The 23,620-nt window shown below is 50.9% G+C and overlaps 1 protein-coding gene across 23 annotated transcripts in view; it reads left to right on the top strand.

Annotated features, from left to right (window-relative positions):
- The window catches only part of Git2 (GIT ArfGAP 2), a 47,181-nt gene extending 28,006 nt beyond the window's left edge, over positions 1 to 19,175 (top strand). For 5 of the 23 annotated variants that reach the window (XM_006530333.4, XM_006530331.4, XM_006530339.4 and 2 more), the window contains 8 exons: positions 1,012 to 1,154; positions 2,703 to 2,852; positions 7,302 to 7,550; positions 9,146 to 9,235; positions 12,640 to 12,722; positions 13,202 to 13,390; positions 15,528 to 15,591; positions 16,189 to 19,169. In XM_006530333.4, coding sequence (XP_006530396.1) covers positions 1,012 to 1,154; positions 2,703 to 2,852; positions 7,302 to 7,550; positions 9,146 to 9,235; positions 12,640 to 12,722; positions 13,202 to 13,390; positions 15,528 to 15,591; positions 16,189 to 16,401 — 1,181 coding nt within the window. In that variant the 3' untranslated portion in view covers positions 16,402 to 19,169. Of the gene's footprint in view, positions 1 to 1,011; positions 1,155 to 2,702; positions 2,853 to 7,301; positions 7,551 to 9,145; positions 9,236 to 12,639; positions 12,723 to 13,201; positions 13,391 to 15,527; positions 15,592 to 16,188 lie in introns of all 23 variants that reach the window. The other 18 variants (XM_017320893.2, XM_006530337.4, XM_030254529.1 and 15 more) reach the window with 9 other exon arrangements.
- The last annotated feature ends 4,445 nt before the right edge of the window (positions 19,176 to 23,620 follow it).

Here is a 23,620-nt window from a genome sequence, read left to right as displayed (position 1 = left end):
TTGTACCGTATCTCTGTATTGGCATGCTGGTGGGTTTTGTTTTGTTTGTTTTGGTTTTTGTTTTTTTTTTTTTAAGACAGGGTTTCTCTGTATATCTCTGGCTGTCCTGGAACTCACTCTGTAGATCAGGCTGGCCTTGAACTCAGAAATCCGCCTGCCTCTGTCTCCCAAGTGCTGGGATTAAAGGCGTGCGCCGCCACCACCCGGCCATGCTGGTGAATCTTAAAGATTCATTGTAAAAGTTAAAATAGGACCGCTATATCTTAAGAAATCAGAATTCACTGTCCAGATGAAGCTGTCTGTAAAACATCTTTGGAAATTGGAGCTTAACTTGAGTTGCCTCAAATAAACCAAAAATGTTTGGGGATTTCTGAACACTTATTCTAAATGTGCAAGAGTGTGTAAGTCACTGCTCCCCGTCTGTGGAATGGACACTACTGATAATGTAGACACGTGTGTGTCTACTTGGTCCAGTGTCCCCTTGTCTGTCTCACAGCCTGGATGTATATGAGTGACCACTGCTGTTCTTGTCTTTGCACCTGACTTCTAGGCTGGGTGTTTTCTCTCTTTTTTTTTTTTTTTTTTTTTGGATTTTTTGAGACAGGGTTTCTCTGTGTAGCTCTGGCCGTCCTGGAACTCACTGTGTAGACCAGGCTGGCCTTGAACTCAGAAATCCACCTGCCTCTGCCTCCTGAGTGCTGGGATTAAAGGCGTGCGCCACCACTGCCTGGCTCACCTTATGTTCTTATGGCTGAAGCAGTGCCCTGTGCATGCAAACCTGTGACTTCCCCCCTCAGTCTGGCAGCCACCCCAAGGGGTGTGGCTGAGCTCTGTGGTGAGTGGGAAGCATTGGAACTGCTCTGTGTGACTGTCCCTTAAGCCTCTGCGGGCGTTGCTCTTTCTGTCATTTTCTTCACCCTTTAATGGCTAAACCAGAAAGTCACCTTAGTAGTTTTTTAGAAGGAAAAATATATTTTAACTCTGAAGTAGTTTTTCTCCTTCTGTGAACAGACAATGTGGAGCTCATATTGAGAACAGTCAGTACCCAGCACAGCACTGAGAGCCAAGACAACGACCAGCCAGACTATGACAGTGTGGCCTCCGATGAAGACACAGACGTGGAGACGAGGGCAAGCAAGGCAAACCGGCAGAAGGTGAGAGGACACACCTCCCACAGGACAGACGTGCTCCTCCTAAAATGTGTTCTTGCCCTGGGGCTGTAGCTGAATGGTGGAGTGCTCGCCAGTATATACAGGGCCCTGAGTTTATTTCCCAGTGCCACCAGAAGACACATACACATGGCAGAAAAAGTAAAACTGGCAGAAGGGTTAGGCCTTGGAAGGTGCTGTGAGAGGGCTCAAGTTAGGCTCACTGCTAACTCAAGCCAAGCAAAGATTAAATAAATGCTCTTAAAATAAGGCCCTGTCACTGAGCAAGTGAAGGATCAGCGTTGACTCTAGGCTGAGGTCAGGACTGGAGGCTTCTCTGTGTCCCAGTGTGCTTAGCTCCTCCCCTCATGACCTCACTGATGGGGAAGCAGGGGACAGGAGACTATGCACTGCACAGGTGGTGCGCATCGCAAGAGCAGACAAGCTGGAGGTTAGGAGTTTGGAAGAGAGAGCATCAAGGGAGGAGCTCTTGACAGTACAGGGCTCTGAAACAAGGCCTCATAGATGTGCTGTCCTGCACCCGCGTAGAAGGCAGAACAAGAAAGCCTGGGCTGGAACAGCCTAGAAGAGCCCCACACTGTGCAGAGACTCTGGACAGCACAGTGAGGACCTCAGCTCTAAAGGGCATTGCAGCACGGCCTCAGGGCTCAGGCCAGTGGGGCCCAGGGAGAGAGACAGGGCACTGTTGAGTGAACAGGGGACAGGGCCAAGGGGTCTGCAGGCTGAACCCTCAGGACAGACTCAGATAGGCACTCCACAGACACTGAGTAACAAATAAACAAGAAGCTAGGCTGCCGAGGTCTGCAGGTTTGAAGCAGGGAGATAAGCTTAGATTTGTCCAGCATTTGCTGTTTGATATTGGCAGAAGGGACGCCCCTACCTGGACTGCCCCGTGCCAGTCCACTCAGTTACAGGCAGGGTCATTACCAGTCCCTCAGGGACGGACCATCCATTGATTGGCTGGGCTCCTGCTGCCCTTTCAGCCTCTCGCTGAGCACTGCTGCTGGACTCTCAGGAGCCCTGGCCTCCTCAGGCACGCCTTCCAGCTCCCCCAGCTCCTCCCCAGGCAGCCCAGCCAGCTGCTGCGTCCCACCCGCTCCATTGTCTGTGTCCCCAGCACTCAGTCCCTCTGTCCTGCCTTGGAACACCTTAGCCATCCCCTTTCCTGTGCTGCTGGAGTGTGAGCGCCATGGATGTAGCAGCCTGTCCTCTCTGTCACAGCGCACTGGAGACTGACTGATGCTCACTAGGTCATGTGGAGCGAGTGAATCCATAGAGTAAGCTCTTTAAGTTAGCAAGGACAGTGTGTGCAGGGCAGCGCAGAGCCTTGGCAGCCAGTGTCCACAGAGGTTTGCAGCGCTCTGCCTGCTCCTGCAGGAAGCTCTGCAGAGTGTCATGAGTCCTGGAGTGCCCCTGCCTTTCATATGGTCCACCTTTGCAGTCCAGCGGGCGTGGTGGAGATGGACATTCTTTAGCTGTTAGTCTTTAACATCATCATCGCGGATTGTGAACATTTTCCCGGTTTATTTTTAGAGCCTAGATTCAGATTTGTCAGATGGACCAGTCACTGTGCAGGAATTTATGGAGGTCAAAAGCGCCCTAGTGGCTTCTGAGGCCAAGAGACAGCAGCTAATGAAGGTGAATAACAACTTGAGTGACGAGCTGAGAATTATGCAGAAAAAGGTAACATGTTAATAAATGCCAGGATGGTTGACTCGTTGATCCCGGTCACCATGCTTATGGTCAGAGGGAAGAAAACATTTACTATAACAGACATAGACATACTGTCCTCTTGAAAGCAGGCTGTGTGTGTATGTTTGAAATGCAGCGCTCTGATGAGAAACGTGTTCAGTGTAGCACAGAGACTATAGCCCAGTGGTGGGTGGTGCATCTGCCTAGCATGAGCAAGGCCTGGGCCAGGGCCTGTGCTTGGCTGGGATTCTAATTCAGTGTATGTATGGACACAAAGCCTTGGGTTTGCACCTAAAAATGCATTCAGAGTAAACTCCCCTAGGAGAGACCTAGCAGCCCACTATTGGTGTGAGATAGCATAACTTTGCCCTGTCCTGGGCTTTCTGGGAATCTGGAAGCTACTGCTTGGGTGTGATTTTCCACACCTATTGCTGATTCTTAAAATTAATCTCACCATGCAGACAGAGCAGGCAGAAGCACGTGCTTCTCAGCGTAAGCCCTGGCACGTACCATGTGCCGTGCTTTCTCTGCTGGCACTGGCTCTGACTGCTACCCTGGCAACCCTCGCCAGCATCTCAGCCTGCTGTCACCACCTCGAGCAGGGCTTGACACACAGAAGACTGCCACATGTCTGCCTGTACTAACAAGGAGAGGCAACCCGTGTACGCTGCACTATCCTAGTCATTCCCCCAGGGCAGCCGTTCTCAACCTTTAGGGGACGTCAAGCAATCCTTTCACAGGGGTCGCCTAAGTCCATTGGAAAATGCAGAATTACAGATAGGAAGTAGTAACGAAATAATTTTATGGTTAGGGGTCAGCACAGCATGAGGAACTGTGTTAAGGGGACACAGCGTCAGGAAGGTTGAGAACCCCTGCTTCAGGGACTGGGAACTGCCTGTAGGAGAGGTCAGTGGGGAAGGCAGTGCTTGGGATGATGATGGAGAGCGACAGATGGGAAAGCCAGCTGTGCCCTAGACTCTGGGCACCGTAAGCATCGCTGACTGTCGTGAGAAAAAGCTCGCTATGCACCCCACGCAGAAAAAAATAGGCTGGCTTTGGGGTTTATACTATTGTTGAGGAACGCGATCTCAGACTCAGAGTATTGTAAGGCCTGGTCACAAGGTACATCTTCTCAAGGAAAGCCAAAGGGCTCTCCCACTGGCTAGGGAGCACTCCCACTGGCTAGGGAGCACTCCCACTGGCTAGGGAGCACTCCCACGGGCTAGGGAGCAAGGTTGTGAGAGCTCTGCAGTCAGTCAGTGGCTCTTGTGCTGTAGTGCAGAGGCTGAGAGACTGAGCTCTCGTGGCCTAGCGCCCCGACCTGCCTTGCAGCCCCTTCTAGGCTAGTGCACAGCTGCGACCAAGAGCCTGAGAGGCCTCTGCCGCAGCAGAGGCCTGACATCTCCTCGGCCTTTTCTGAGCAGGGTCACACAGATGTGGTAGTTAATGCAGTCACCATCTTACCAGCTTCTTGGGTGATTTGTTTTTCTGAAACTTGCCTTTGATTGTTGGTCTGCGGGGCTTCACCTTTTTACCCATAGTTCTCCTTTAGTGTTCATAAAGGTTACATGTGCTGGGGAGATGGCCCAGGTCAAACATTGAAAGACAAGAAGAGGACTGAAGTCCAGACCCCCAGAGCCCATGTGAAAGACCAGTTGGGCACAGTGGTCCACCTACAGTGCCGTGCAGCAAGAGCAGTGACAGGGAGTCCCCAGAGCAAGCTTCCAGCCAGACCAGCTAACCTGTGTGCTCAGGCTCACAGGGAGAGTGATTGTGGGAGATACCAGTGCTCCACTCGAGCCTCCCATCACATGTGTGTATGCACGTGTATGCTTAAGATTAATAAAGAAAACTCAGTGTTGGCTGAAGAGATGGCTCAGCAGGTAAAGGAACTTGACAGCTGCAGAAGCTGACAGCTTGAGTTCAAGTCCCAGAGCCCACAGAAAGCCGGAGAAGAAGCCTCAGAGTTGTCCTCTGACACCACACGCAGACACCAGGCACATGCAGACACAGTCAGACTTCATTTTTATTGTAATTGCTAGAGACAGCTCGAATCTCTTGAAAGCAAGTGTCTAGAGTTTCTCTAGAGCAAGAATTGGGGAGAGACTTAGTGGGTAAGAGACGAGTACCCAGCCTGATGGCCTGAGTTCAAGTCCCTAGACTCCCTGACCTCCACATGTGTACCGTGGTGTGCACTCACCCTGACACACATGCACATACACTCAGACAAGCCAAGTGTTGACGAGCAGAGCCATTGTCCATTATTATCATACAGATGCCTGTGATTTTTAAACTAGTGAATTATCTGTAACTTTTTATTTCCTGCCATACTTTTTCCAGAGTACAGCCTGGATCTTTTTTTTTTTTTTTTTTTTTTTTAAAGATTTATTTATTGGTTATATGTAAGTACACTGTAGCTGTCTGTCTTCAGACACTCCAGAAGAGGGAGGCAGATCTCATTACGGATGGTTGTGAGCCACCATGTGGTTGCTGGGATTTGAACTCGGGACCTTTGGAAGAGCAGCCGGGTGCTCTTACCCACTGAGCCATCTCACCAGCCCCAGCCTGGATCTTATAAACATTATTAAAATCTGTCTTAGGACATTTTTATAAATGCAGAGTAATGAATTTGGACACAGCCCTGTAATCCCAGCTACTTTGGAGGCTGAGATACAAGAATCACAAGTTCCTTCTTGGGCTAAGAACTAGTTCAAGGCCCGCCTGAGTAACTTGGACTCTGTCTCAGCTCCTGGGCATGATGTACCAGGGGGAGGCTCTGGTAGACCATGTGCCTCTGTGCTTGAGGCCCTGGGTTAAATTCCGTGTGTAGGGGAGAGGCTGAGGCGACTGAAACCAGGGTCTGTGCTCATCTCAGAAGGCAGCTGGCCAGAGTCCAGACTGGGTGTTTCAGAGGTAGCATCAGTGTTCAGGGCGTTTATACTTTCACAGCCTGCTCAGAATAGCACAGAGAGCTTTTAGCTCAGGCAGACATATGAGCCCTGCATCTAGGGATATAGTTTCTTGTATTATTCCCTCTCTCTGGACCCCACCCAGTTTCCATTCATATCCCGACAGCCCACACACTTGTCTGTCCTGGAATGCAAGAATTTCTAGAGGCTCTCCCTCTTTGCAAAGGAGGTTACATATATAGGCGGGGAAGCCATGCTTGTGTAGAGGTAGGCACTACAGATAGAGCATGGGGCTTGTTCACAAAGCAAGGGTGTACTGTTTTTATTTTAAAGTTTGTAATAGAGTTGGCAAAGTAGTGTGATTTATATCTGATCTTTCACATTTAACATTTGTTTGGAAACGATGCAAATTAATGAAGAGGGTCAGCCACTAGTGATGTATTTCCCACAGATTGGTGCTTTCTAAATAAAACTTGAAAGTTAACTCCCAATACTGCATGACCTTGCTATTGGACAGTGAGGACCCCCTGGTGCAGACATGGTTGCTTACGGACTTAAACCTTGGCACTGGATGACAGCATGGTCAAAGTGTACGTTCTCTCAGAGAAGGCAGTTGGACTCATACCATCCCCAGCTTATGCTACACAAATGCGGGGCTGAGGCAGCACAGACACGGTCACTTGTATTTAAGATGCCAGCCTCATAATTCCTTGCTGATCTCTGATCTCATGAAGCAGCTCACGTGTGAAAATTGCAAAGAATACTCAGGGTCTCTGTGTGTCAGTGTCTAACCAAAGTGAGCTGGCACCAGGTAGCCCAGCCCACTCAAGGCCAGCATCACTAACTGCATGGGTCAAAGGAGAGCGAGGTCAGGTCACAGCCCTGCAGCAAAACACTGATCACCAAGGGAAGCCAGTGGACCTCGGGAGTGCCCTTCTCGTGAGGACACTAACCTAGTTCAAGAGGTTGCCGGTTTCTTGTGATACGTTAAATTAGCAAACTTACCATGGTTTGGTCCCTTATATTTTTTTTAAAGATGTGCTTGAATTGTTTAGAATATCAAAAATGCTACATAATAAAGACATTTTTATCCTAATTTTTCTTGTTGGCGTTTTGGAAAGCAATGGGTGCTGGAATTTCCCCTGGGCTGACCTCACCTTTTCTTGCTTTGCACTTTGGGCTGCTTCCATGGCATCTCCTGTCACTTCCCCATTTGCAGATGGCTCAGGGCCGTGTGAAGAGTCAGAGTCAATGTTCTGAATCTCTTCCTCGAGACAGCTTTAGAATGACCCAGAGTACTGCTGGTCTGCACATGTTTTCTGGCCCCACCATGACAACTCTCTAGGCGGGTAGACTTGAATTTCTCATGAGCCTGTAGGTTATTCCGGAAGGAGGAGGAGTTGTCATGGCTTCGCCTTGCAGCCCCGCTAGCTTTATGTCCTCACAAGGTCGTGTTACGTTGGTGTACTTGACTTTGCTTTGTCTGCCTGGTGTGCAAAAACACAGACCCACTGCCAAATGTTTCTTTCAGCTTCAAACTCTCCAGAGTGAGAACTCAAGCCTCAGGAGACAGGCCACAGCCAGTGCCTGTCAGGTGCAGACTGGCTCTGACCACAAGGACACTGCAAGCCACTCGTCCCTAAAGCGACGGCCATCTGCCCGGGGCAGTAGACCCATGTCCATGTACGAGACTGGATCAGGCCAGAAGCCATACCTCCCAATGGGAGAAGCCAGCCACCCTGAGGAGAGCCGGACGAGACTTCAACCCTTCCCCACGCATGTGAGTAGCACTGCTGTGTGTCCCATTTCTGCTGTGCAGTCTGACTGTGTGTTCCCTCCTGGTCAAGCCGGGCTTGAGGACTGAAGGGGCTTGGCTAAAGTTGGGCGTTCTGGCTCTCGCTCAGCCCCTCCCCTTCAGTTCCTCTGTTTCTATGATGTCATTCCCAGGCAGCCTCTGTTGGCATGTGTTGTGTAGAGCTTCCTTCCTGAGCTCTACAAACAGAAGCCAGTTGTAAAGGTCACTGGCAGAAGTGTCTGTCTTCATCATAGGCGGAGGCTGGGGCTGGAGACATGGCCCAGTGGTAACCACACTGGCTGCTGTCACAGAGGCCACCCAGGCGGCACATAGCCCACTCCCAACCAGCTTAACTCTTGCTTTAGGGGATTTGACATTTCCTCTGGCCTCCCAGGGCTCTGCATGCACACGGCACACAGACAAGCAGGCAGAACACTCATACGTAAAATGATCTTTTAAAAACAACAGAGTAGGCAGAGGCATGCCCTCCTTATGAGCTGGAACTCCCCTGTGACTGGATACATAGAGTTGAGAGAGTCTGGGCTTCGGCAGCCTGGTTACTGACCTCACCTAGGCTAGTAGCATGACTTGGACATTTCATAAAGATGCAGTGTAAGCAGCCATTATACCAGCACACTCAGGAAGCTGAAGCAGGAGGATTGCCTGGACCACATAAGATCTTATCTCCAAAAAAAGGAAAAAGAAGGAAATATGTAAATAATTGAAAATGTCCATCTGCCCACAGTGTCTGCTCTGTGGTAGGCTCTCGCCGACCACAGTGGTGCACGTGTTGGGAAGCCAAGTTTTCAAACATTAAACTAGTCTGTCATTTGGACTGATCTATTGTAAAGATACCGGTTTCCACAGAGTGCTCCAGGCATAAACTGCCTTACGTAGTTCTTCCTTCAGAGTGTGGTATTCATCCTTTGGAATGTCAAAATTATTTCTTCAAAGTACATAGAGTTCTTCAATAAGCTTCTTAGGGTAATGTGAAGCAGATGATAAGATCTAATACATTTGGAGACTTTAGCAGTGTAAGACTGCAGTACCGTATGTATCCAGGAATCCATTGTCTCAGCTTCTCTTTATGTGGGTTTAATGCTTGAAGACCGGTCACTGACCTGACTGATGTTCTCAGTGAAAGGAGCCTCGTTTTCATAGAGCTGAGAACAAAACTTAGGCAACCTCACCTTGGTAGCTTACACAGTGCACTTGATCCTAGAGGGAGTGGGTGTGAGGCTGTGGCTGTACCGCCCAGTCTGACCTGAGGACCAGGGTGATGTGCACACCTGTTCAGAGTCGTCCATAGCGCTGTGTGGTTTTGTCCCTCCCAACCGAGAGCAAGCAGCACTGTAGGTGCTAACAGTGAGTGCCAAGTGTAGCTACGATGGCGGTAGGATCTCTTCCTTAAGCACAAGTGGCCTCTTCAGTGCAGAGTGGTTTCCAGCAGGCCACTTGCCTAATTAGGGATCATTGCCACAGCTGTCACCGAGCTGAGGGACATGTGTGAGCTGTGCAGTGGGAGGTGGGGACGTGTTTGTTTTATGTTTTCCCAAGCGTGTTTCTCTCTCCACTTCCAGATTGGGAGGAGTGCACTTGTGACCTCCTCTTCGTCTCTGCCCTCCTTCCCCTCCACACTTTCCTGGTCCAGGGACGAAAGCGCCCGAAGGGTTAAGTACACTCTGACTGGTCTGCCCTGGAGGAGGGCCAGCACCCCTTGGCTTTGTGCCCCCGCCCCTTCCTAACTGCCCTCTGTCCTGCATGAAGCAGCTTTGCTCCTGGGTTCTCATAGCAGCAGGCACATGCAGCCGTGCACATCCGGCCTGGAGAGAGCTGGCCTTCCTCTGGGCCTCCACGCTGTGCGCCTTCCACGCTGCCTCTCTCACCTGTCTAACCACCTCCCAGATCACCTAGAGCACATCTTCCGAGCACTGTCGTGTTAAGCTAACTGAACTTGAGCTGGCTACTGGTCACAGAGAGCAGGGCAGTCCACCCAGGGTTTTTGAGATACAGTTATGAAATTAAAAGTATATTTGGGTTAGCGCAAAAGTATCTTAGCTTTTTTCTTCTAACTGCTGACTTACTTTTTATTAGCACCATCACCGCTGACAAGCCCCACCTCAGTTGGTACTGTCATGCAGAGGAGAGGTGGCTACAGGCTTAAAGCTGTCCACTTGGAATGGTAGGCCGGACCCTTCTGCTGGTGTGTGACTCACGCCAGTGGACTCCCTCACACCCACCTTTAAGAAAGGCAGCTAAAGGGTGCAAAAGATTTAAGTGACATCGTCCCTGTTCCCAAACAGACATTGTGTAAGAAGAAAACTCTTTTCATGTGCACAGAGAGCATGCTGCTTTCCTCTTGTGGGAGACTGGGGCAAGCCCTAGTGTTAGAGGCCTGCCCTTCGGCTCCTAGCTCGGTCTGTCTGTAGCAAGGGTGAAAAAAAGTAGGGAACTGCAAGCAAGACACCACCTTCCCCAGCAAGCCCCCGTGTGGGGAAGAGGACCCTGTGCACTGCCGGGGCCACTGGCTCACCAGGTCACTCTGAGTTTCCTTACAGCCCTTGTGAAGTCAGAGGACTTCTTGAAGCTTGGCACTTCTGGTGTTCTGAGCAGCCCTGGAAGGGCACTGTAGTCTTTGTTCCAAATGGTAGTTACGGAAGAGCAAAGAAATAAGGAAATCCCGCAGTTTGATAATAATGATGTTGAGAGTCAGGTAGGCTGGTCTTATCATACAATTTTGTAGTTTTTTTGATTTGTAGTGTGGTAGCTTTGAAAGGGACCAGTCACTGAAGTGATTCTGTCACAGTGAGCAGTGACGTCATCCAGGGTCCTCTGAGCTCCTCCTGGCAGCTTTGTCCTGGCTTAGGTTTCTGGGGTTTGTCTGTGCAGAGAAGTAAGAGCAGCTACAAGGTAACACTCGTGTTAACAGCTTTAACACTCCTGGCTCTGCATGCTCACTGTAACTTCCATAAACTTAAATGCCGGCTCATTGAAGTGCTGTGCACTTTGACGGAGGAGGACTTAGTCCGTCAGTACTTGTGCGCTGTACTTGAGGAGCGTTTCCTGAACGCTGTTAGTGGAGGTGTGTCACTCTTCTGAGATCCTCAAACAGACCCTGGCACTTCTGATCACTCTGGGTAATGTATTCAATCTCCAACTGTCACCGTGACATCAGGGGAGGCAGCAGCATCCCTTAGAGAGATACAGGATTCCAGGAGGCAAAAGATTGCAAATTTAAGATAAACCTGGCCTACATTAGCAACACTGTCTCAAAACCCAAAATGTAAGCTATGGAGGGTGTTAGCACTGTCTTCTAGATTTCTCTCCCCACTGGAGCAGTTTCAATGAATGAACTGTCCAGCATAATTAAAATTCAGTTTGTGTGTGTGTGTGTGTGTGTGTGCGCGCGCGCGTGTATATGTCTGAAATCAGGGTTTTTTTGTTTTTTTTGTTTTTTTAAGTAAAGATTAGTCAGACATTCCTTTACAGGTAGGAAAGGTCTTAGGGGGGCAGATTTCTGAGCTCAGGACCACCAGACCCTGCTCTCTGCCCCTGCACAAATACCGTGTCCCCTCTCTCTAGTGTCAGTTACCCGCTGACTTAGCCACAGAGCAGGAAGTTACAAACTTCTTCGCTTGATAACCTCATAAGCCGGGCGTGGTGGCGCACGCCTTTAATCCCAGCACTCGGGAGGCAGAGGCAGGCGGATTTCTGAGTTCGAGGCCAGCCTGGTCTACAAAGTGAGCTCCAGGACAGCCAAGGCTGTACAGAGAAACCCTGTCTCGAAAAACCAAAAAAAAAAAAAAAAAAAAAAAAAGATAACCTCATAAAGCCGCTAGCCAGCACTTACCACCTGCTGGGTGAAGTGCAGTGTGTGGAAAGGGTCATGGTGGAACTTAGGAAGCCAGCCCCAGTGCTCAGTATCGTCCATAGAGTGGGAAAGAGGATGTCCAGGGGACAATGTGAGGGCCTCGGGAGGAGGGGGAGCAAAGTGGAGCAGGTCTCAAGACGCCACTCCTCAGCCGGCTGAACCCCAGGCTCGTGCAGACTGCCCCACCGACTTCCTCTAGCAGCCATTTTTCTGGATAAGGCTGCACATCTCATGTGACTTAGCAAAGCCTCTACAGTCGCAGCCTTTGCCACCTTTCCCTGCATCAGTTAAACTACCTACCCGTGTACTTTAATAACCATGGCTTGAATGCTGGCTACACGGCTGGAAATAGCTAATCAGTAATCAGTTTAGATTGCTCATCGGCTTATGCTGCCATCCAGGTGAGGGATTGTCACACCGTAAGATGAACAACGAGAGAGGTTTCTTCACACGCTCCAGACCAGGCTCCTCCAGAGGATGCCATCCGCGCCACACCCCCTCACACTGACAGACCCCACCTCTAGTGCTGCTGCCAGTCCCGATAAAGCTCATTGTAACCTCCACAGTTAGACCTAATCTCTGTATTTTCAGAGATCAATATTTTGGAAAACGAGTAAAGTGGTTTGGAACTAAGGCTCTTCCAGGGTTAATCCGTGTAGTTCACAGGCAGCAGCATGGGGGCTCACAGGCAGCAAGGCTTCCTTGAGAGCTCATGAAAACCCTCCCTTGGGTCAGGTTTTAGCAGGAGCAGTGCAGGCTTCCCAAACATGTAGTAATGGAGGGACCCGCAGAGGGCTCCTGTCCTCTCCTTTCGCAGACTGTGCCTGAAGGTGGGCAGCTAGCTTATCCTGGTCCTGCTCTCTTCTGCTGTGAAACCAGGCAATTAGAGCCTGCTAAGTCCAGCTCTGAAGTGTGTGTTCAGATAAGTGTGTTTGTTACTGACTGCACGGCACGGGTGTGCATGTGTGTGCGCGTGTGGCTGTCAGACTGTGGGAGGCACCGGGGTCTGTTTAGGACTTGTTAGTGAATTAAGAAGACATGGCGCAGAAGTCGAAAAGGCACTTTTGGACCTACTACTCACTCCTCTTTACTAGATTTCCAGTAAAGGGCTGGTTCCTGTACCAAATGCGCTCTGGGTATGAAGGTGACAGAGCCTGGCGGGCGGAGGGATGCTCAACACTAATGGGCCCCTTCTCCTTTTAGGCCTCCAGACTGGAGAAGCAGAACAGCACCCCGGAGAGTGATTATGACAACACTGCCTGTGACCCTGAGCCAGACGACACGGGGTACGTGTGTGAGGCAGAGGGAGCAGGGACACGGCAGGCCTCAGCACCCGCGGCCCTGTGTCTGTGGTCATAAACTATGTCTTCTGTTGCTCACACTGCGACCTTCGGGCTGTTTGCCCTTGTGCTGACATGCAGGATCCGCTGTGCCACACGAACGTGAGCCACTGTCCACCTAAGTCTCCCAAGACACTGCGCCTGCAGGGATGGCTGTGTGTAGCTGTGCCCCTCTGTCAGCCATCCCCTCCACCTCCTTCACCCTGTCCACAGCAGCCCTAACCTCCCACCCAGGAGAAAGGGGAAAGCTCCTAGGATGGCTGTAGGTGCCGGGTAATAAGCAGAGCCCATGAGCCTCCCACTGAACAGGAGAAAGCAGACCACAGGCACAGCCTGCTTGAGTGCCAGCGGTGTGAGTCACAGACGCAGGAACCGCCAGTGCATGCTTGTCATGCCGTCTACATGCAGCTCTTACCTGTTCGCAGGTCAACCCGGAAGGGACGGCAGCGGAGCATGCTCTGGCAAGGTGATGGCTTATTGCCAGATACAGCAGAACCCCACTCGGTCCCCAGCCCCACCCTCCCCAGCACAGAAGACGTCATCCGGAAGACCGAGCAGATCACCAAAAACATCCAGGAGCTCCTGCGAGCAGCCCAGGAGAACAAGCATGACAGGTACGGGCCGCCGCTGCGCTCTGGGAGGGGGTTCCCAAACCTAAGCATCATATTAGTGTGGTCCTGTACTGCTTTCATCATGTTACAAAGAAATCTGGGGGCTGGAGAGATGGCTCAGTGGTTAAGAGCACTGACTGCTCTTCCAGAGGTCCTGAGTTCAATTCCCAGCAATGACATGGTGACTCACAACCATCTGTAATGGGATTTGACGCCCTATTCTGGAGTGTCTGAAGACAGCTACAGGGTACTTATGTATAATAAATAAATAAATAAATATTTATAAGTAAATAAATAAAGTAATCTGAAAGTAAATATATCTAGAAACAAAACTGACTGCAGTGTACCAGGGGCAGGAGAGAAACCGCCTCACAGCTGGCAAGCAGGCCGGTCTTCTAGCCACTGCTGCGCCAAGATTCCCTGGGCCAAAGCTTGCAGAGCTGTCCTGAGTGGAGCTACCCGAGAGCTGTCTGCTCCCTTGTGCACATAGAGTTGAGCATGTTAACATGGTATAAGGTGACTGTACCTTCCTGTACAGAGCAGAGTGCCCACAGCCTCTACCGTGCACAGCACAGCCTGAGCTCAGTAAAGAAGTCTTAAACAAGAGCCACGCCTCGAGGGCTCCCATCTGACGGGGCTCTGTGCTTGACTCCTTACACAGTTAGAAACACTGCTGGGCTACAAGCCGCACTTCACTGATCGCTCTCTGATGCTGTCAGAACTATAAATGGGTACCCTGTGGCCATTTCTGCCTCCAAAGATTACAATATGGCATTTGCTTCGATTTGGGGAGACTTTTTATTTAGAAATTCTGTCAGCACCTTTTATGATTTGCTCGCCTTTGCTTTGAAGGTCAGGAGAAAGCGGTGATCTCAGAACCATCGGCTTATGCTCCTGAAGCTGGAGCCAGCCGGCCTAGAGAACTCACTCTCTATTAACGTCATGGGTTCTGTACCTCCCCTGGGACGCGTGCTGAGCTGGGGCAGCCTCACCCCTCTGCCTCGGTATCACACGTGTCTGTGTCGTGTCACTCACGGTTGCTGAGGTGCAGGCTTGCCAGGGCCCACCTGCACCTCCATCTGGGTTCTAGCTAGCCGAGTCCAGGAAGTTCCCCTCACTGCCCGTCATCGCTCCTGCAGCCTCACTTGCCAGGGTCATGTGTCTGTCATCTCACCAACACACACACACACACACACACACACACACACGCCAGAGTAATATAAAATTACAAATAGAGATGGCTTTTAATGGATTTTATCAGAAGTTAATTTTATAATCTAAAAAAACAGGGAAAGAATGAAAGAATGTTACTTGAGACTTTGGGTCTGTGACAGTTAGGAACAGCTTTGCCAGGCCAAACCTGCCACAGCCTTGGCTGTGTTTCCTTGCAGAAAGTGCCCCCAGAAGTGCTTTGCTCTCCCTGTGCCCATGTCCTTCCCAGGCATTGGGCAGTCCTGCACACGGAGCCATGGCTAGGTGGCAGTGTTGCCTTAGGAACTGGCCCTCGGACCTGTTGGTTTGTGTCCTCTAGCACACAGTCAGTCCTCAGGCTTCAAACCTGCACGATAGGCTACAGTGAGTCAGCCACCTGCTGCTCTGTCAGTGCAGACGGTCAGAGTCCTTGCAGAGCCCTCTCAGCACACGGCAGCCACCATGCCTGTGGAAAGAGACAGAGGTGAGACAAGGTCGCCTCCTTGCTGCTGAGATCAGATTGTCTGTGGGAACAGAATTGGGGGGAGGGGGGCTCAGTGGCCAGCGGCAGGACGGTGGCATATAGGTGCCAACTGGGATTTAAGGAAGTGTCCTCAGCCCTTTAGTTGTCATCTTTATAGACCGTAACATGGACCCTTGCTCCTCATTCTAGACATCTGGATGGCAGGCACCAGGCGTAAAAGAGCCATGGCTCTCTCACCTCTGTCGCCCCAGTCACAGACTGCAGATTTCAGGCCTAGAACTGTTTGTTTCGGGGTGAATGTGTGTTCGTGACAGGATGGGGAGCCTGCCGTCCAGCGTGCACATAGGGCAGGCACAGCCTCCATCCCTTCATTAACCAAGTAGAGGTGGGGCCTGTCCAGCCTCTGAGGACTCTACCTCTCAAGTGTTTGAGCTGCATTTTAACAGCTTCTCCGATATCTTACAGCTATATTCCCTGCTCAGAGAGGATACACGTTGCTGTAACCGAGATGGCAGCCCTGTTCCCCAAAGTAAGTCTCTTCCTGTTTATCTTCAAATGAGCTGCTAGATGCTGCTTCCAGGTGCTCTGGGCCCTGTGTCATCTAGGGAGGAGCCCAGAGCCCGTGCACACCGGGCTAGCGCAGCACCGCAGAGCTTCAGCCCCTAACCTTCTTCTCACGTTCCTGTTCCACATTGTTTTCAAGTATGCCGTCTCAAGGGGCTTTGAGATGTTTTCACTGTGCAGGAACATGGGTTTAATAAGACATCAATATTTAAGTCAGGCACTGCAAGGCAACGCAATGGAGTTTAGGATATAGCACCTAAGCTTCTCTTCGTAGGCCACGAGTTGCAAAGCTGATAATGTTTAAAATGCCAACTAGCTGGGTGGTAATGGGGCATGCCTTGGGAAGCCGAGGCAAGAGGCTAACCTGATCTACAGAGCGAGTTCCAAGATAGCCGGGGCTACACAGAGAAACCCTGTCTCGAAAAAAAAAAACAATAAAATACCCAGCTGAAAGCAATCAGACTTTCTGGGGCAGCTCAGGTTGCTCTTGGGAACTGGCTCACTCCATGTTGCTGCCTCCACACCCTGCAGCCCCCAGCAGACGGCTCTGCTTTCATTTCAGAAACCCAAGTCTGACACGGTGAGGACTTCCCTCCGCCTACTCACGTCCAGTGCCTACCGGCTCCAGTCGGAGTGCAGAAAGGCTCTCCCAGGAGACTCCAGCTTACCCACAGATGTGCAGCTGGTCACACAGCAGGTCATCCAGTGTGCCTATGACATCGCCAAGGCCGCCAAACAGCTGGTCACAATCACCACCAAAGAGAACAGCAGCTGAGCTCGGGTGCTGTCTGCCTGCCCATAGACTATACACGAACTCTTCAGATTTTTACAAAACATTTAATGATGATTTCAGACTTTTTAAAAGAAAGCTCAGTATTATTTTTTGCATGTTTTCTAACAGATTTTTGACTGTAATTTAACCCTTGCCTTATTTGTGCCTATTTGCAACTTAGTTCTGTCCTGTCAGATTGTCACCAAGTGCTTAGGTCATGACCCCATGTGTTCAAAAGTCATTGTTCCAAGTGTGTTACAACTTTCCTGTCCTTTACAATCTCTACCCATGCCTAAAGCTATAATTGATATTTTTAGTAAAACATTTTCTTAAGAGATAAGAAAGTTGGATTTAAAAACAAAAACAAAAACCCCAGCAGCAGCAGCAGCATCCGTCCCTTCCAAGCATCGTGCAGTCAATCAGGAAGCTTCCCTTCCATCCTGTGGGGTCTCTCCATGTGCACGAGGAGCAGAGCTTCCCACTTCCTAGAGAGAGCGCATCTCTTGGGAGTGACAAGGAGCGGATCCATTTCTAACTCTTGTATCATGTTAAGTGTTGTCTTATTTAATATTTTTATCTTGATTTTCTATCTATAAAGATTTTACCATCATGCTGATGTCTCCATAATGTCCAAAAAAGTAGTTAGAAATCCACCCTTTACATCAGCTTCCAGTCGGCCACATTCAGAGCAGGAGCACCGCCCACTGTCAGGGGCCTGCTTCCCCGCCAAGCCAGACAGTTTACTTAGAACCCTGAGTCAGTTTCACAGGCCGTGCTGCTGACATCCTCCACACGGCTCCTCTGGAAGGATGTCTTCCCAGGTAAGACGCAGGGCCTCCGTGTCCCCATCCCCTCACGGGTAGTTCATGATTAGAACTCCTGTGGCGCTGCACGAAGAGTTCCCCGTGTGCCCTAGCTGGTGGCAGCTCCCCCACAGCTCCCCAAGGGCAGAGGTTGACACCCAGGCCACCGCAGCACTGGCGCTCGCTGTGCTGAAGGCACTTTGTCGATCGCTTCTGCCTGGGTGGAGCTCTGGCCCTGACCTGAGGGAGCAGGCAGTGGCTATGTTGCCAGCCAGGTGCACAGACAGCCAAGGGCGGCTAGGGACCCCACCCAGCCTGTGAGGACAGCAGCTTGTCCCACTCATACCCCTCATGCAGCTGTAGAAAAGTAGCCTGTGGCTGCCAGTGCTTTGGTTTTTCAAGGAACCAGAAGTTTGAGTTATTTCTTGACATTTTTCTTTTCTTTTCTTTTCTTTTTTTTTTTTTTGGTTTTTCGAGACAAGGTTTCTCTGTGTAGCCCTGGCTGTCGTGGAACTCACTTTGTAGACCAGGCTGTCCTGGAACTCAGAAATCCACCTGCCTCTGCCTCCTGAGTGCTGGGATTAAAGGCGTACGCCACCACCGCCAGGCTTCATGACATTTTTCTAATCAGAAATGTGGACAGTCAATCCAGACATGCCCACTGAACAGGCTGCCCATCTCAGCCTCCGCTGGGGTCTGTAACCTGCACATGAGTGAACCTGTCAGCCAGCCCTGGAAGGCAGCATCAGTCTCCCATAGAACGACCAAAGTGAGGTGACCTCAGTATGCTGAGCCTGCCTCATAGTCCCTCTTACAACATGGCCAATGCATCCTGGAGACAGCATCACCTCAACGTGAGGCTCACAGCTCGGAGGAAAGGCTCAGCGCTCCAGGGGCCTGCCCACTCATCGATACACACAAGCCTAAGTGCTGGAGGATGTCCAGCAGGGCCTTTTAGAAAGGGGCCGGCCAGTGTGAGCTCAGGCATCCTCTCTGACAAGCTTTTCTGCGTGCTCCAAGGATGACTGCTCTTCCTGGCAGGCTCCCTGGAGCTGGTTCCAGCCTGAGCTGGTTCCCACCATCCCCAGAGAGAGCAGGCCTCTGTTGGAAGCTTCCGGGAAGAGAACTGTTAGAGGTGGAGTGGTGCAGTCCCGTTAAGTCACGAAGAAGAATGCTGTCCTTGAGAAATCAAAGAACACGGGGCCAGTACAGCATTTCCAGACGCTCTCAAGAACACCAGTCAGTCCCATGTCCTCCTCAGGCTGAAGGCCCTGTGTGGAGGCCTGAGGAGACAGCAGGAGGGGCCCCACACAGTCCCTCCTGAGACCTGGCTGGGGTTAGAGCATACTGTTCCTGTGGGCAAATGCGTTTTGTCTCAAAGCTCGCCCTGGCCGTTTTTGGGTTTTTTGCACGTGGGTCTCATCGCCTCGCAGGAGTGAGCTCTGCATCCAATCTGGCTGCTCTCTCCCCTCTCTGGGATTCTGCCTTCCCACCTGTGTACCCCACTTTCTAAGATGGAGAGGATGAAGACACAATTAATGGAGCAGGCCCTGCCTCAAGCTCCGTTCCCGGAAGGCACTGTGGCCTCAGCACCACGGTCTTTACTTGCCAAAGACGAAGTCCAGTGTTGCGTGCACTCGGGACTCTTAACGGCACAGCGCAGGGGCTCTGCCCTGACCTCAGTGACTTCCATCATGGAATGCAGCCTGAAAGCCGCGTGTTTTCATCCTCCACAGCTTCGGTGGGCTCGCAGTGCAGTTTCCTTTCCTTCTTTGTCCTAGCTGGCTATCACCCACGCTCTTACAAAGCAAAGTGCAGCATAGAGAAAAGAGCATTGCATACCTGGTGTTAAGCCCCCTCGCTCCTCCTCCTCTGGTGGCTTCTCAGCATCCTGAAGTTACTGTCCCTGCCTGTAAAATCCTTCTGGAATCTGTGCCCCACTGGTTATGCAATAAATCGTCTCTTTAAGTGTGTGGTCATGTGCCCCCTCTAGTTGGTGGATATTTCCAGACTAGGTGGGCTGGGGGGTTGAGATTTGGTCTTTTGTTATCTATTGTAAAGCTAAGTGCGGGCTCCCAAAACCTGGTTGTCCCAGAGACAAGAGAGTCCCCACTGAAGACATTAGGTGACCCTGTCCCCATGTTAACTCTGATTGGAAAATAGAGATTCCAATAACGGGGCAGAAGAGACATAGGTGAAGTTTGGGTTTCGAGGGCTTGGGGTTGGAGGAGGACCATGAGGAAAAGAAGGCAGCAGGAGGGGGAATGAGAGCAGCCATGGGTTAGGAGGAAAAAAAAATGGCTCCGTGGGCTGGCCAATTGGAGTTAAGAGCAGCCCAGATAGCCGGGCAGTGGTGGCGCATGCCTTTGACCCCAGCACTTGAGAGGCAGGGGCAGGTAGATTTCTGAGTTGGAGGCCAGCCTGGTCTATAGAGTGAGTTCCAGGACAGCCAGGGCTACACAGAGAAACCCTGTCTCGAAAACAAACAAACAAAAATAACAGCCCAGATGAAATATAGTAATAACTTGGGGTTGTCAGTAGGAAATAGATCCTAACAGCATAGATGGGTAGACAACGGCCTGACTTTCATACTGTTTAAGGTTATGGTGAATATGAGGGTTGTTTGTGTCTTTCATCCAGGAACCTAAACAACAAAGTCAGGGTAGAAACCTCAGACCAAGATTAAATACTTTCTGCAACAGTGGGGGCAAGCTCCCATGTGGCTGATCTGTAAGGAGACATGGTTTAAGGAGACATGGTCTTGGCTCAGTCTCCTTCCTATGTTCTCTGTAGCCTGTTTTGTTTTGTATTTGAGGCAGGGTCTCATGTAGCTTAGGCGCACCTTGAGCTGTCATCCCCCTGCCTCTGCTTCCTGAACACTGGGATTACAAGCATGTGCCACCATGCCCAGCTCTTCACCCATGTATCCATCTAACCCGGTAAGCTTACCCCAGTCATTTTTAGGTCGGCCCAGGCTGGCCCCGCACATGCGCCCTCCTTCCCAACAGGCAGTCGGGTGATAAAACTAGGCCCACAGTGGGGCCAACCTTAGCCCCACCAGCATGTTTTGAGAAGTGACTTGGTACTTCAGATGAAAGGAGGAGGAGACAAAAGAACCATTCCTGGGCCTCTCCAAGTGAAGTCTGAGCAAGATGAAGTGTTACATATACCCTGTGTGGCCCAGCTTGCCAGGAGAGAGGGCCTACAACCCTCAGGTTGGAGCCAACAGCTCACACCCAGAGTGCTCCTGAGCCAGGTTCCCAAGACCGCCTGCAGAGCTGCTGAGCCTATCCCACACACACCCTGATCTGACTGCATGATGTGGGCGCTAGAGCTGTTGCCACCACCGCCGCTGCCGCCACTGCAGATCAATACCATGCCAGAAGGCATTGTGCTGCTGCAGGCAGACTCTGTGAGGTCCATGCACCACACAGCACTTCCCCAGCTCTCGGTTAGCCATCGTAATTCCAGCTGCAGTTGGCTGTGTCAGGCGTTGCTCTGTTCTTTCGGTGGGTGACTTCTTGGGAGTACCGGGGAGATACCTTAGCCAGTAAAGGTGCTTGCCTCGCGGCCTGACAACCTGAGTTTGACTCCCAGGTCCCACTTGGTAGAGAAAATCAACTTCTGTGAATTACCCTCTAACCCCACGAGTGCACTGTGGCATGTGTACATCCACGGACACACACAAAATAACCCTCTACAGTCTTCTCGGTAACTCACAGAGGAAGGTGCATCTCCATTTGACAGGAGAAGAAGCCAGCACACAAGGAGGCAAACTCGCCCAGCCTGGGGAAGGTGAGGAATGTTGACAGTTGATATACCTGAGGCAGAGAAGCCACTGCGGGGGCACCACTAAGGCTGCTCAAACAAATGGCTCTCAGCTGTCAGCCTGGGGCCTCCCTAACAGGGTCTGGGCTGCAAGCTCTCAGGCCGGTGCACCCAGACTGCCTGGTGTCAGCCAAGGCTAACAGAAAGGACTGCTGAGCCTACCCACTGGGTCAGCACTGTGCAAGCATGCCCTCCATCTGTAGGGTGAGCACAGTCCATCTCACACAGAGGGACCCAAGGGTCCTGCCTGCTACCCAGCAAGCCAAGGGTGTGAGGTTGTTCAGGAACGACCTCTGCCCTCTGACCTTCAACCAGACTGCAGGTCCTCACATTCACTCGCTTTCTGTATACAGGCATCAGTCATGAAGCAGGGCTCCAAGAGGTAGGTATGATCCCAGCAGCACCCCTACATCCAACCCCCTGTGCACACCTGGCCCTTGCTCCCCATTCTGAATACTCTACAGCCCCCTCTTTTCTTTCTTCTTCTTTTTTTTTTTTTTTTTAGAAAAAAAATGTTTTAAGAATTATTTATTTTGGGGCTGGAGAGTTAGCTCAGCGGTTGAGAGCACTGACTATTCTTCCAAAGGTCCTGAGTTCTATTCCCAGCACCTACATGGTGGCTCACAACTGTCTATAATAAGATCTGATGCCCTCACAACTGATTCTTCAGCCCCAATTAACCAGAACCACATAATCTTTTTTGTTGTTGCTTTGTTTTTTGAGACAGGGTTTCTCTGTGTAGCCCTGGCTGTCCTGGAACTCACTCTGTAGACCAGGCTGGCCTCAAACTCAGAAATCTACCTGCCTCTGCCTCCCAAGTGCTGGGATTAAAGGCGTGTGCCACTACGCCCAGCTCCGAACCACATAATCTTAAAACAGCAAACAGCCCTGATAGAGTCTTTAATGTTCCCTCTAATATGTCACAAGCCAGGCCTCATCTGCACTGCTCTCAACATTCTTATCTTCCAGGCTCCTGCAGAACATCCCAGAGCCCTCAACACTCAATGGCTCTTCTAGCCCAAAGTTCCAAAGTCCTTCCACAGTCCTTCCTCAAAACACATGGTTCCCAAAACACATGGTCTGGTAAGGTCTGTCACAGCGACACCCCACTCCTGGTATCAATTTGTTTTAGTTAGGGTTTCTATTGCTATAATGAAGCACCATGACCAAAATACGTGTCTGGGGGAAAGGGCTTATCTGGCTCACACTTCCTGATCCTAGTCCATCATTGGAGGAAATCAGGACAGGAACCTGGAGGCAGGACCTGATGCAGAGGCCATGGAGGGGTGCTGCTTATTGGCTTGCTCCTCATGGCTTGCTCAGCCTGCTTTCTTATAGAATCCAGGACCAGCAGCCCAGGGATGGCTCTGCGCACAACGGGCGGGGCCCTCCCTTATTGGTCACTGCAGGTTTGAGTGTGTAAAGGGGATGACGACAGGCTGAGGAAAAGATGGGGTTGGGGAGTAAGTCCACATCTCCTTCATCAATATGGGTGAGGCGGGAGAAACTTGAACTCTGGGTTGGTGTCAGGACAGATGGCATCGACTTAGCTAAGAACACAGAGAGCAGACAGAATTCTGGGTTGTGATGGGAGTCTGGACTCACCTGATGACTGCCTGGCACCGGACAGAGGCTCCACGGTGAGGGCATGAGAGTTGCAGAAAGCCTGCGGCCCCGTGAAGTACCAATGTGGAGGTTACTGAAAACCAAAGCCTGCCTCATGTCACCCTGAAAGGCCTGGGAAGTGTCAGGATCTGAACCTTCAGGGCTGCACTCCTGACATGATGGAAGAAGCCAGCGACGCTGCAGGTAAGCCAGAGGTGCTCGCTTGCTCTGTGGGCCTGTGTGTACAGTGATAATTCTGGAATTCTGGTTTCTTTAAAACACACAGGAATATCCTAAGAATGTGCTTTCATTTTACCCACAGGGGTAGGGGGTGGGGCCGCTTCTGTTTCCCCAGCCCACTGATTTGCCTCCTGCTCTAGCAGAGGTATGGTTTCGCCAGCTGCAGATAGTTTCCACGATTGTGTGATGAGTTTTTCAGAGGGTTGATAAATGCTAGGGGCCCTGAGAAGTATGGTCAGTGGTTGGTGTCATTTAGGGAGGTTGTTATGGTTTGTTAGTTGTGCCCAAAGAAGAAATGTAAGAAATTAGATTCAGGGATCTTCTCTTCTTTCTTTCCTTCCTACTTAGTGGTGGGGGAGAAATGGGGGCAGGAGGGATAAATTGGGAAAAAGAACCCACAAAGTAGCAAAGACCAGCTGTGTGTGTGTGTGTGTGTGTGTGTGTGTGTGTGTATACACGTGCGTGCATACTCGTGTACTTATTTACAAGTGTCTTTGTACTCCTTCTACTGTGAGTCTCAAGTACTAAACTCATCAGGCTTTGCAACAAATGCATCCAACCCTTAAGCCATCTTGCGAAACTAATTTCTATTCACAGCCCAGAAAGGTTCAGAAATAACTCTGAGCTGGCAGCTAGAAGCAGGTGGTGTGGCCAGTTAGGTCTAAGTGCTCAGTGCGGTCTTGGGAGTCATGGCTCGGGTGGCATGAACGGTGGCGAGGACTCTTACGCACACCCTGCCTACGGTG

Source organism: Mus musculus, chromosome 5 (genome assembly GCF_000001635.26).
Source record: "Mus musculus strain C57BL/6J chromosome 5, GRCm38.p6 C57BL/6J".
In the NCBI taxonomy this organism is placed as follows: Eukaryota; Metazoa; Chordata; class Mammalia; order Rodentia; family Muridae; genus Mus; species Mus musculus.
Note: the sequence above shows the minus strand (reverse complement) of the source record. Positions and strands in the feature narration are given on the sequence as shown.